At 39.3% G+C, this 15000-nt stretch overlaps 1 protein-coding gene across 1 annotated transcript in view; it reads right to left on the bottom strand.

Moving 5' to 3' along the window:
• Window positions 1-15000, bottom strand: part of LOC137623431 (ATP-dependent RNA helicase TDRD9-like) — a 252515-nt gene that overhangs the window by 145643 nt on the left and 91872 nt on the right. Inside the window, exon 7 of the mRNA XM_068354265.1 lies at window positions 12248-12400. Within this exon, the coding sequence (XP_068210366.1) occupies window positions 12248-12400 (153 nt within the window). The remainder of the gene's footprint in view (window positions 1-12247; window positions 12401-15000) is intronic.

Below are 15000 nucleotides of genomic sequence, written 5' to 3'. Positions count from 1 at the left end.
CCTGGCGACAACCCTATCTTCTGTCATCGCTAACGAGTAGTTAACTCCGGCTTGACTGGGATAATGTTTTACTATCGATCTTCTTTGCCGGAGAGTATCCCGGCATTTAAATATGACAGTAATACAGGGTGTATTGTCTTGTAGCCGACAACATCATCGACAGAGGAATAGTGGTTCCTCTGCCGGCTACAGCGTTGTCGGCAAAGGAAGCTAGGCTTCCCTAGTCTACAACCAAAAGTGGGCAGCATAATTGCCGCCACCTTTCTCCCTTGTGGACTAGAAGACATGTCTTATATCTGGCAAGGTCACAGGCCAGGGAACTGTTATTCCCCTGCCACCCATGACAGCGCCGGTATAGGAAGCTAGGCTTCCTTGATTTACAGCCAAAAGTAGGAGGCATATTTGCTGCCACCTTTCTCCTCTGTAAAATATAAAACCCTTTCCCTTCCCCTTCTGTCCTTTAGTACCGGCCTAGCCATCACAAATTTCCTTTGGCCGGTATTCTACAATCATCCCCGCTTGCCGGGCTGACTGGGTTACCGGCCGGGTTCCTACAAACGGTGGTTAGGTTACCGCCTCAATCAACTCTCTAACGGAAGCAAAGCTCCGGGAAAGGTTGAGCCGGCCCTGACAGCTGCCAGTGGGAAACCCATTATACTGTTGAGAATTCTTCAGTCGTCTCTTGGACTGCCACCCACAAACCTTGTAACCGGCAGTACAGCCGGCAACAGAATTTGTGGCTGGATGTAAGCTAGAATCAATGCAATCCTCCCCTTCCATTTGAATTATCATTCTGGGAAGAAGGCTGTAGAAGGCAGTAGTACATACACTCCCAATTATTGTACTAAACTATGATAATACGGGAGTCCTTCTTCTCATTCTTTCTCTCTCAATATCAGCTAGTGCCACCAGGTACTAGCCTAACCCAGTACTATACCGGTAAAACTACGGTATAAGACAATACAGTAGCCACTATTCCTGCAGTATAACAATATAGCAGTTAGAAAACTACAGTATATAATGATACAGTAGCAAAAATTTCCAACATACTCTGTGCATCCTTTCACAGTCTATTGTTGAGACCGATTAAAATGTTGAGGTGAAGTATTCCTTCAACATCCTGATGAATCCTAGATCATCAGGGCACCAATTATTACCATTCAGTATTAATATTCTACAAGTGGAGGAGTTAGTATGAATATTCACAGACTCCTGCTCTACGTATGAGAGTTATTCCGCTCTGTATTTTCCCTAATAAGGAAATCAAAAATATTAATATTACAGCAATTGCCTGGAGAGGAAACACAGATGTGTCTTTCCTAATTTTTTTCTAGCTTACTATCCTAAGCTATTATAAATAATAGTAAGTAATACTATTGTTAAGCATGTGTATTAGTATCAATGATATAAATAACCCTATACTCATTTCACTCTTTCTTTCCTTACAGGAGGAGCCTAAGGTGAATTGTGCAGTCATGTTCTGCAACCACAAAAGTAAGGACTTTTGTGGGCACACGATGTGCAGGTCTCATGCCCCCTACTCCATCGCAACTGAAACCCTGAGGTATTGGGACCCGAAGGGTTGCACCGTCTGCTCGGCTCTGATGACCGAGGGATTTGGTGAAGATATCCCTGAGACTACGGAGTCGAGGGATACAGCAAGAGAAACTCTACGGAGGTGGGTAAGAGGGTTCCAAAAGAACTCTTCGGGACCTTACCTGCCAAATGAAGCTAAGAGATCCCTTCTGTTCCCTAAGGCACAATTCGACGCGGTTGTGCCCCAGATAGAGGTTGAGCCTCCCTTCATCCAGCTGACGGTAGAGGCGGACATTAATAAGGCACTCGAGGGCATGGACATCCACCAGGAATGGATGTCAGAGGTCTCTACCAACACCGAAAAGGACCTTCTGCAAGAAGATCCTGAAGAAGAGGTGGCTCAACCACCCACGGAGGAAGAAGGATCCGTATCTATGATAACTGAAGACCCTCAGTTTTCTGTGACGGCATATCAACCCGTGGCGTCATCTTCTTCAGCCCCAACTCCCCATCTTGAGCAGCTGATAGCCAGCAGAAGATCTAAGCGTTTCGCAAGGAACGACAGGAGATTAGGCAAGATCTCAAAGAGAAGAAGAAGGAAGTAAGAGATGTGAAATGCCCAGGCGCTTTCAAGGGCTCTCATAAGCCTAATGAAGTCTGACTTACCTCCATGCTCTGAAACCAACCCCTGGAGGTATACGGAGCATATGCCCATGATGGATGGGAAGCTGTACATCTCCGAGAAGTTGGGGACCAAACCCCTTGAAGATTTCCAATTCTGGCCTAACCTATCGGCATACCCAGATTGTTATGTGAGACTGCGGGATGAACCAGCATCTCGTAAGGAGACGGAACCAAAAGAGGTCATGATCTTTGAGCATGACAAGGCAGAGGCTCTCTTGTCCAAGACCCTAAAGAAAGCCGGTTACACCTACTCCAAGGTTTCAGCTTTGAGCAAAAATCATCCTACTTTCATTGCTCCTTCCTCCAGAGCTTTCCCCTTTTCGGTCAAAGCTCTCTACTGTGTGTTGAAAGCAGTTGATGTGGACAAACCATGCCCAGTGCTAGAGGAATGCAGACCATTATCTCTAGCCATGCCTACCAGCGAGAGGAATGGAACGAGGTTCATCTAACCTTCTCAGTCTCTAAACTGGATCCGGAAATAGCAGGTCAACAGTTCAATGAGAACCTTCCAAAACTACCAGAGCATCTTTTGAGAAGGGAACAAGAGACAAAAGAGAGACTAGCCACTTCTTTGTCTCTTCAGAACTGTATGGAAATATGTGCAGGCCTTTCCAATACCCCAGATATGTCCATGGTCCTAGCCAAGACTCACATGGGTACCCTTGTCAAGGACATGTACGCTTTCGTCAGGTCCAGGAGGGCCTGTAGAGAGCATGTGTTTGCCGCAGCAACGGTCAAACACGAGCCCAGGAAGCTGATCACTTCATGTATCTGGGGCAAGGACCTCTTTCCAAAAGAAGTGGTTCAGGAGGTTATCACAAAAGCCACCACGGAAAATAGTAACCTACTCCAGAACTGGGGCATGTCTTCCAAGAAGAAATCATCCTCAGATGCTGGTCCCCAACCGAAAAACAGGAAGACAAAGAAGCCACGCAGGCCTGTACAGCATCCAACCATGACCACAGTGCCCTAAATGGTAGCTCAGCTACAAACCACCTTCCAGATGGTGCCCCAGCAGCTGGTAGCTCAATCGCGGGTGTTCAATCCAGGCTTTTGAGAGGCACACAACTACCTTTTGCCCCAGAGGTAGAGGCTCAAGAAGAGGCTCCTCAAGGAACCCCTCAAGGGGTAGAGGAGGACGTGGTCAAGAAGGTAAATCCTCAAAAACATCTCAGCAATGAGATGCTCCAGGTAGGAGGAAGACTTCCACTTTCGGGAACGTTGGACCTTCGATCCCTGGGCCCACAGCCTAATCAAGAATGGACTCGGTTGGAAATGGAACAAAATTCCACCCCCTTTTCCTATATTATTCCAACACCCCCCCCCCTTATTGGAAGAATATACCTCAGAACTCTTGAACAAAAAGGTAATAAGGAAAACGAAGTCCATCAGATTCCAAGTAAGGCTGTTTTGTGTTCCCAAGAAGGACTCGGACAAACTCAGAGTCATTCTAGACTTGTCTCCACTCAACAATTTCATCGAGAACAACAAGTTCCGGATACTTACCCTGCAACACAAAAGGACCCCGTTACCGAAAGGGGCGTACACAGTCTCGATAGACCTGGCGGATGCTTATTGGCACCTACCAGTCAGCCGCCCCCTCTCCTCCTACCTAGGATTCAGGCTACAGAATACAAAATATGCCTTCACAGCCATGCCCTTCGGGCTAAACATAGCCCCAAGGATATTCACAAAACTTGCGGATACAGTCGTCCAACAGCTGTGCTTAGAAGGCATTCAGGTAGCCGCATACCTGGACGACTGGGTGGTGTGGGCAGCATCAAAGACAGCTTGTTTGCAGGCAGCCACAAAGGTGATTCAGTTCCTAGAACACATAGGCTTCAATATCAACCACAAGAAGTCTCGCCTTTCTCCAGCTCAGGAGTTTCAATGGTTAGGAATCTATTGGAACTTGCAGTCACATCGTCTCTCCATTCCATCGAAGAAGAGGAGAAAGACAGCGGGATCTGTCAAGAGACTACTGAAACTCAAGAAGATTTCAAGATGCCAACAGGAAAGAGTACTGGGCTCTCTCCAGTTTGCAGCAGTGACAGACCCAGTGCTAAAGCACAACTAAAAGATGCGTCAGGAGTCTGGAGAAGATACGCATCAAACGCTCGAAAAGATCAACAAAGATTGACACCGACCCTACTGCGAACGCTCCTAAGGCCGTGGTCAACAATCAAGAGCCTGACAAGAACAATTCCCTTACAACTACCTCAACCTTCAGTGGTAATTCACACATATGCCTCACCGGAAGGATGGGGAGGCCATTCCCATCAAAGGAAAGTGCAGGGGAATTTGTCGCACCAGCTCAAAACCTTTCACATAAAGATCCTGGAAGCTATGGCAGTCTTCCTAACATTGAAGAAACTAACCCCTCGCAGATCAGCCAACATCAGACTGGTCTTGGACAGGGAGGTAATAGTAAATGTCTGAACCGACAAGGCTCGAGATCACCTCACATCAATCACGTGATGTTAGCCATCTTCCGCCTGGCAAGGAAGAAGAGATGGCACTTATCAGCAGTTCACCTGCAAGGGTTCCGCAATGTGACGGAGGATGCTCTGTCCAGGCAAAAGCCGATAGAGACAGAATGGTCCCTAAACGCAGACTCATTCTCCTTCATATTGGAAAAAGTCCCGGAACTGCAGATCGACCTCTTCGCAACGAGCGACAACAAGAAACTACCTCGATATGTAGCCCCTTACGAGGATCCTCGGGCAGAAGCAATAGAATTGGAACAGATGGAATCACATCTATCTGTTCCCACCAACCAACCTCCTGCTGAAGGTCCTCAACAAGCTAAGATCCTTCAGAGGAACAACAGCAGTAGTAGCCTCCAAGTTGCCAAGAAGCAATTGGATCCCTCTAGTTCTAGAACTGAAACTGAAGCTGTTCCCTCTACCGAACGCAGTTCTATCCCAACTGGCTCAGAAGTAGACTGTCTACACTTCATTCTTGAAAACCAAAAACCTACACTTCATGATTATCTCGCCTTAGTGGCCAAGAAAAGGTTCAGGATCTCAAAAGACAACATCGACTTTATAGAAGAATACATGTCGAAGTCAATTAGAAGACAATACGAATCATCTTGGAAGAAATGGGTTTCCTTCGTGAAAACAATGAAACCGACGGAACTTTCAATAGATTTCTGCCTCTCCTTCTTCATCTCCCTTCATGAACAATAAATGCGTGTAAGTCAGTTTTGAATAGACCTCTTCTTTACGCCTTTCAGGTGGACCTTTCAAGTGAAATCTTCAATAAGATTCCGAAAGCATGCACTAGACTCAAACCAGCAACCCTTCCAAAGCTCATATCATGGTCTTTGGACAAAGTCTTGCACTATGCTTCGAATTTGAACAATAAGGATCTAACACAAAAAGTGATATTCCTGGTCGCTATAGCCTCAGGGGCTAGAGTTAGTGAAATAATGGCCTTATCCATGAACGAAGGCCATATTCAGTTCACAGAAGAGGGAGAACTGAACCTTTTTCCCGATCCTACCTTTCTCGCCAAAAACGAGCTGCCCACCAAAAGGTGGGGTCCTAGGAGAATCTGCCCTCTGAAGGAAGATGTCTCTCTATGTCCTGTAGAGTGTCTTAAGGTCTATCTTCGAAGAACTTCAGACTTCAAGGAGGGACAGCTCTTCCGAGGCAAAACCTGAGGATCGAACCTATCCCTAAAACAACTGAGGGCAAAACTCACCTACTTTATTCGCAGAGCGGATCCTGACAGCACACCCGCAGGTCATGATCCTAGAAAAATTGCTTCCTCGAACTTCTTTCAACATATGGACTTAGATAGACTCCTCCAATCATTTACGGGTTGGAAATCATCCAGTGTCTTCTAAAAACATTATGCAAAGCAAGTGCACGAGATAAAATACTTTGTGGTGGCGGCAGGTAGTGTTATAAAACCTGTCGTCTAGTGCTGCGATGAACAGTGAACTGTTTTGGAACTTAACAGTGTATTGGGTGAACAGGTGTTAGCACCTTCGAGTGTAATACCTTTTAGTGAAATCATTACGGTGATTTACAGACTGTTCTATACAGGTGCAGAATCTAACCAATAACACCAGTGCCATGTGAACATTTATACACAGTGTTAAAGCATATCCAACATCTAGGTGAAATCAAACAATTTAATTTCATAAAATTGAGAGGCATTTACCAAGGAACTAATATATGTATATTCTTCCCTTACAGGTTATAAAATATATATATACCAAGACGATCAAATATGCAGGATACATTCTATCTAGTGATACATTGCAAATTGTTTTTATATTTTGTCTATGGAAATAAAAAACTATATAATGTATCTGTGTCTTCTTCGCACTTAGAAGTACGAATAAAATTGTCCAGAGCCTTTTATTTTCCTAAAATAAAATCTTGTCCGTCAGTAAAATATCTAAAAGAACAACCTGGTAATCTCAAGAAGTTTCCCTCTTGTTCCTACAGAAATACAAACTTTGAACCCTTATAGTCAAAGTCGACAATTGACAATTCCCCTGCAAGGGGCAGGAAGCCCTAAGTTAGGTCCAAATTTAGCGGATATGACAAATAACGGTAATGTCATATATAAGGTCTAGGAGACCATATAAGGAACTCGTTCAAAGTAAAGGCACTTACAGTATAAAACCCACAGAGGTAGTACTTTCAAGTAATTCTCTGGTAAACTTCCATCAGGACGACATTGCTGAGCCCAAAAAACGGAGGATTTTGAGCAAAGCAAAAACCTATTTTACGGTGATATGGCCATGTCGTCCTGATGGACCCTCCGTTCTTTCAAAAGGAGTAAAACAACTATGTAATTAAAGACCCCACACGAAACTACTCTATTTGCGGCTATTCCTGCTTAAATGCAACAAGGAATAAGGCGCCGTAGTAGTACAGGGAGGGGATCCACCGGGTACCTTGATAACGGCTCCCCTTCATTTCGCCACTCTTCCCTCTCAAAGAGTAAAATCTAATCGGGGTGAAGATTGCCATGTGTCGTATCAAAAAATACGTCCCCAGATATTGTGTGATATCCTTAAAGTTACATTAAGGATACTCGCCCCAGAAGTTAGAATTCTGGAGACCTATGGTTAATTCTCTGGGAGTATCACTGTAGCTAAATATCCCTTAGAAAGCTGCCTAAAGGAACCTTCCATAAGGACGACATGGCCATATCACCCAAAAATAGATTATTCGCTTTGCTCAAAATCCGTTTTATATATATATATATATAATATATATATATATATACTGTATATATATATACATATATATGTATACAGTATATATATATATATATATATATATATATATATATATATATATATATATATATATATATGTATGTATGTATGTATGTATACAATGAGATAACTGAACAATTCTTCATCAAAAGGGTTAACTAATACACTGTTACAGACTCTTTACCTACGGTAACCAGCTCTTCTAGGAGGACACTCCACACCCAACCCTTGTTCTCAAGGCTTGGGTAGTGCCATAGCCTCTGTAAAGTCGGCGTCAAAACTGATGCAATAAAATGCAAAATGCATTGTACGTAGTTAGTTGGAAACTTGCGTGGGGTTGCCAATGGGTATATTTTATTCTAGTTATTGTCATCCTTTTTATCTGATGATAAGTATCAGTGATTAACTGTAGAACAATTTCCTTAGTGAAAGGTCAGAGTTAAAAAAAGAAAAAAAAAAAAACAATTCCCAGTAGAAACATATGCGGCTCTCAACGTGTGATATCGAGCATTCACCATTCAGTGACAGTAGGAACTGCCGAATGCATGACCATTGGCATAATGTGATTGTAAATTACTTTTATGGCGCTATATCAAAACCTATTGTGATTTCTTTTTATAAAGCACAAAGATGTTTAGCATCTGATTAAATGAAATATTAATAACACTCCAGTTGGTGTGACAAAAAGTCTAAATCCAAGTAATATACTTGTTTACCTAAATTTTAGATGATCTAATACTTGAGCTATGCCTGAGTGCCGGAGTTGCCACGCAAAAAATAAATAAATAAAATATATATATATATATATATATATATATATATATGTATATATATATATATATATATATATATATATATATATATATATATATATATATATATGCACATAAAAAGCACAGGGAAACGTCATGCTCACATGCAAAAGAACCACAGGGAAAATTTAAAGTAGAAACTAGTCAGGGCTTAATCTCATATTTCCTATTTTCACTTTTCCTGTGGTTCTTTTGAGAAAGAAATACATATATATATATATATATATATATATATATAATACTGTACTGGTTGCAGATGTGGAAGAGAAGCTTGGCCGATTAGTGACAGAATTTGGAAGGGTGTGCGAGAAAAGGAAGTTAAGAGTTAATGTGGGTAAGAGAAAGGTTATGAGATGTACGAGAAGGGAAGGTGGTGCGAGGTTGAATGTCGTGTTGAATGGAGAGTTACTTGAGGAGGTGGATCAGTTTAAGTACTTGGGGTCTGTTGTTGCAGCAAATGGTGAAGTGGAAGCAGATGTACGTCAGTGAGTGAATGAAGGATGCAAAGTGTTGGGGGCAGTTAAGGGAGTAGTAAAAAATAGAGGGTTGGGCATGAATGTAAAGAGAGTTCTGTATGAGAAAGTGATTGTACCAACTGTGATGTATGGATCGGAGTTGTGGGGAATGAAAGTGACGGAGAAACAGAAATTGAATGTGTTTGAGATGAAGTGTCTAAGGAGTATGGCTGGTGTATCTCGAGTAGATAGGGTTAGGAACGAAGTAGTGAGGGTGAGAACTGGTGTAAGAAATGAGTTAGCAACTAGAGTGGATATGAGTGTGTTGAGGTGGTTTGGCCATGTTGAGAGAATGGAAAATGGCTGTCTGCTAAAGAAGGTGATGAATGCAAGAGTTGATGGGAGAAGTACAAGAGGAAGGCCAAGGTTTGGGTGGATGGATGGAGTGCAGGAAGCTCTGGGTCATAGGAGCATAGATGTCAGAGAGGCAAGAGAGCGTGCTAGAAATAGGAATGAATGGCGAGCGATTGTGACGCAGTTCCGGTAGGCCCTGCTGCTTCCTCCGGTGCCTTGGATGACCGTGGAGGTAGCAGCAGTAGGGGATTCAGCGTTATGTAGCTTCATCTGTGGTGGATAATGGGGGAGGGTGGGCTGTGGCACCCTAGCAGTACCAGCCGAACTCGGTTGAGTCCCTTGTCAGGCTGGGAGGAACGTAGAGAGGAGAGGTCCCCTTTTTTGGTTTCATTTGTTTGATGTCGGCTATCCCCAAAATTGGGGGAAGTGCCTTGGTATATGTAAGTGTGTGTGTGTGTGTGTGTGTGTGTGTGTATATATACATATATACATATATATATATATATATATATATATATATATCTATGTATATATGTATATATATATATATATATTACTATTATTAATTGCTAAGCTACAATCCCGGTTGGAAAAGCAAGATGCTATAAGCCCAGTGGTCCAAACAGGGGAAATAGCCCAGTGAGGAGAGAAAACAAGGAAAAATTAAATATTTTAAGAACAGTAACATTAAAATAAATATCTATATAAACTATAAATACTTGAGCAAAACAAGAGGAAGAGAAATTAGATAGAATAGTGTGCCCGAGTGTACCCTCAAACAAGAGAACTCTAACCCAGGACAGTGGAAGACCATGGTACAGAAGCTATGGCACTACCCAAGACTACAGAACAATGGTTTAATTTTGGAGTGTCTTTCTCCTAGAAGAGCTGCTTACCATAGCTAAAGAGTCTCTTCTACCCTTACCAAGAGGAAAGTAGCCACTGAGCAATTAAAGTGCAGTAGTTAACCCCTTGAGTGAAGAAGAATTGTTTAGTAATCTCAGTGTTATCAGATGTATGAGGACAGAGGAGAATCTGTAAAGAATAGGCCAGACTTTTCAGTATATGTGTAGGCAAAAGGAAAGAACTGTAACAAGAGAGAAGGATCCAATGTAGTACTGCTCTGGCCAACCTAAATAGGTTATGAAATGTATATATCTTTACGTAATCTACATACTGATACGCGAGAGTAAGATTCAACATTATGTTTTTAACATATTCCTAATAAACAAGTTTATAGATTGTAGTAATCCAAAAATTTATTTATAAAGCTCATGATAATGAATCCTAATTAATGGACACCCATGCTTAGGCTACAACCATCTGGATACTTAAACAATTCAATTTATAATATAACAAGCTGGAAAATATATTTCCTTGAATATTGAAATGGTCCTATCAATTTAGTTAAACATGCATATAACTTGGATTTGTTTTCTTTTAAAACCTTTTTGTGTGTTTTTTTTTTTTTTTTTTTTTTTGTTTCATTAGATGCTGAATTTCTTGTTTCTTATCAAATGAAATCATGATAACTTTGGGTATAATGCTATGAAAGTAGGAATTTAAAAATCATATTATCCCTTGCTTACGCACTTGGAGCCTGCCTACTGCCATCAACGGTGAAATTTGATAACTTGTTGCTGCAGATGTTTCTGAGGAGGATTTTTTTTATATAACTATTATTGGAACTAACATTGACTATTCAAATGAGAAGGGTCTTCTGTTGTTCTTCAGTTAACTACTGATATTTATTATCATAAAGAGGTTGACAATAACTATAATAATATATACTAGTTGACAACTCCACGGGGGACTTGGTGGCAAAACATTCTTTTCTCAGAGATCATTGTGTTCGTCTGAAGACTGCGACTACGGTTAATGATGGGGGACTGGGGTCTTGGCCCTTGCCTTAGTATTACTGACTGGCGATGAGGATATTAGGAAAAACCCCCTACTAGTAGGCCATGGCCGCTAATTTATTAATTGGGAAAATAATGATACATTGTTGTTGGTCAAGACTGACGCCAGAGCTGAAGTAGAGTCCGAACGGTCGATTCATAAATGCGAATATCAGAATTACCAACTAACCCAACTTCTCTGTTGAATTTAAGTCCATTCACAGTTGATTGTGTTTAGTGTTACGAAGATTTTCCCTTTATATTTTAACGATACTTTTATGGTTTCATGCATCTTCGCTAACATAATTGAAATTCAGTATGATATTAAATATTTGTTTCCACACTGCTTGAAATATATCAGTAATGTTGGTAATCCTGTGTCAAACGAAATTTTTTTAAATCATTTTTTTCTCTAGTTTGAAATAATTACTATTCCTCAAAATAATTACCATTACATTACTTTTTTCTTATGATTCTTGCGTATGTATATATATATATATATATATATATATATATATATATATATATATATATATATATATATATATATACATATATATATATATATATATATATATATATATATGATGTGTGTATCATGTTAGCTTATTTTGCTTGATAGAGCTTTCAATGTAGCAAAAAAAAGTTTTTAAGATACGCATTGTAGTTGAGAGTTAATAAATTTCAAATGAAATCGTCTGAAATTTGTTGCATCAATTTTGACGCTGACTGTACCATAGATTTCCACTGTCTTGGATTAGAGTTCTCTTGCCTGAGGGTACACTTGGGCACACTATCTTATTTCTCTTCTTCTCGTTTTGTTAAATTTCTATAGTTTATGTAAGAAATATTTATTTCAATGTTGTTACTGTACTTAAAATATTTTATTTTTCCTTGTTTCCTTTCCTCACTGGGCTATTTTCCCTGTTGGGGCCCCAAAGCTTATAGCATCCTGCTTTTCCAACTAAGGTTGTAGCTTAGCAAGTAATAACAACAATAATAATAATAATAATAATAATAATAATTATAATATTAATAACAATAATGTGTATATACATATAATGTATATATACATACACACACACAATATATATATATATATATATATATATATATATATGTGTGTGTGTGTGTGTGTGTGTGTAAGTTCATATATGAAAACTGCGACACTTACTTGATATTGGTTTCTTTATTACATTTTGTACAGTGTTTCTAGGCTAAATTATGTTATATACAAAAAATACTTGTTTCCAATTTTCTTACCTAAAAAGTCTTATTACAATGCTTTTTTGTATTCTTGGTATTTGCCGCATTTTCAAAGCCAGGTGCATTGCTGTTGGGCACTCACCAGGGATGTCTTGAAAGTGCTCCTCTTTATTAACTGCACTCCTAGTTCTAGGGAACTGGATATAGGCTCTGAAAAGACAGTGAAGGAAGATTAATTAATTTAATTAAATTAATTCTGTACCCATCCATATCATTAATACACAAATGTACACTCTGAAGATAAAACTTTAAATCTTTTTTTTTTCATGTTAGATCTTCTAAGACCTTCATGGACTACAACATTAAAAACCAACCATTTCATTGGTATAATTAATCAATTTTAGGCTAGCTGACTTTGAGAAAATCATTTATAGGAAGCATATTGAGTAAAGCACATTCAATTCAGCTAATTCTTCTATATCTGGGAATATTTACTGTTTCAGTTCCATACATCTGATCTATGTTCAGTATCATTATTTTCTATCACATATATATATTTCTAACAAAACAAGTACTGTATTAGCCTATGTGCTTATACTTTTTAGTGTAAGAAAGAAATCACAAAGTGAGAGCTGGGACATAATGAAAAATTTCTTAACACATGAATAGATTGGAAGGTGTAATCATACCACCTCTTTGGAAAGAGAAAAAGAAAATTGAGACAGATATTGAAGATCATCCTTACACAAAAAACAATTCTCCTTGCACAATCAAACACTACCCAGACATTTCTGATGTCACAAATAGTGAATGATTGAATAAATATCTTTAACAAATAACACAATGTATATTTCTATTTTGTTTCTTGATAAATTTCTTTCTGTTAACTTTATTATCTTTACATTAGTAGATAGGATTTTGCAACAAAATCAGACAATTTACATAAAATTTTAACTTTAATATTCATTAACTTAAAAGGATACCATAAACAGCCACAGATATAACCTCTTTAGCTTAAAAATAACTAAGAAAATTTTATATATACCTATATATACATACATACATACATATATATATATATATATATATATATATATATATATATATATATATATATATATATGAACCATGCTGGGCAATATATTCTGGCAATTTATGTTTGCCAATGGTTATATTCGTATAAGCGGATGAGCAACTTGGTGAATTAATGAGAGCTTTGGGTGTGGAGGAAATGCCCCCCTTAAATCTCGAAGAAGTCACTGGGAGCAGGCACGCATATTGGGTCTAAGGTGATGGACAAACCGTCTCTTCGGCTTTTACTGCTGATACCTGGCTTTTGACCATACTAGAATCAGTATAGAAAAGCAGAGCCATTCGCCTTAGTTAGATAGGCACTGCGCATCACAAGGAACTGGCTATCCTTTGATGTATCTAGCCAATGAATCCTTTACGGATTTAGTCAGTCATGGTAAGAGATGACAGAATGGCCCCCAGTCCCAGGCGCAGGGGTTTGCTAAGAATCTCCCAGTTTATAAATAACAAAGAAATATAGAAAATTAGTAATTCCAATGTTAGAACCATGAATTAGATTGGGAAGTTAGTGAATTTATGAAATACAGTTTGGATATCTTGGCCCTACGTGAAACACATTGTATGGGGATTGGTAAGGAAACTTTAGATCAAGGCAATATATATATCTACTCAGGAAGAGAAGGGGTAAGAATGATGATGACACCAAGACCAGAAAAGGCATTAACTGAGTGGAGCTGTAAATAGTTGATTGTTACTAGCTAAGTTCAAAATCAAAGCAGTGCAATATGTCTACTATGCATCAACAAATGATTCCCCTGAAGAAAGATGAATACTATGAGGAACTGCAAAGTGTAATAGATGAGATCCCAGAGATATGAAAGCTCTGACTGGCAGCTTAAATATTAAAGTTGGAAGGAATAAAGGGATAGCGAATGTGATGGGTGTCAAGGGTCTTGGCGAAGTTGCAAATGAAAAGGAGCACATTTCATAAGTTTCTGTTCTGCAAACACGCTTTTCATTGGAGATATTCTTTTTCACCACAAGAACATGTAAAACTATACATGGAATTCAAAATGTAGCAATTGCAAAATAAAATTGATCACATAGCAATTTATAAAAAGAGAAGGAGGACTATAAGAAATGTATGAAGCTATAGAAGTGCAGATATTGGTAGTAATCACCAGTTCTCATTGCCATACTGATATTAAAACTGAGAGCACTCTACAGAAAGGTAGACAGAATAGGTAGGTTTCATACAATTAAGCTTTTAGAAGAACAGAGAAACATTTGAAATGGAATGTAGGAATCAATTTGCAGACTTAAAGACGAAGAGACGAAGATCAGACAATTAATGAAGAATGGCGTGATATTAAGAACATACAACAGTCAGTTGGTAGTGAAGTCTTAGGACACGCAGTTACAAGGAGAAAGCCATGGATATCCAATGATAATTGCAATTCTATTTAAAAAAGGAGACAAAGACAGAAATTGAGTGTTGAAAGTTTTCGAGGAAGAAATGAAAATTATAAGGTAGAGCAGGATAAGTATTCCAGTATTGATAGTGTGAGGTCAAACAAAAGCCAGGAATGACTGGAGGATATGTAGACAGTAAAGCATATGAGGATGACAAAGCTATGAATCCAGGAAGTGGCTATAGTGTAAGAATCGCACATAAAATTATTTATGAAATCTTGACTGGGGCAAAGAAGAAGCATATACCAACCAAAAAGAGAGATGGATCTGTTATAACAACAGAAGATGAAGGAAGACAACGTTGG

The sequence above is a fragment of the Palaemon carinicauda genome, chromosome 30 (assembly GCF_036898095.1).
Source record: "Palaemon carinicauda isolate YSFRI2023 chromosome 30, ASM3689809v2, whole genome shotgun sequence".
NCBI lineage: Eukaryota > Metazoa > Arthropoda > Malacostraca > Decapoda > Palaemonidae > Palaemon > Palaemon carinicauda.
The sequence above is the reverse complement of the archived record's forward strand: the minus strand, read 5'-3'. Positions and strand labels throughout refer to the sequence as shown.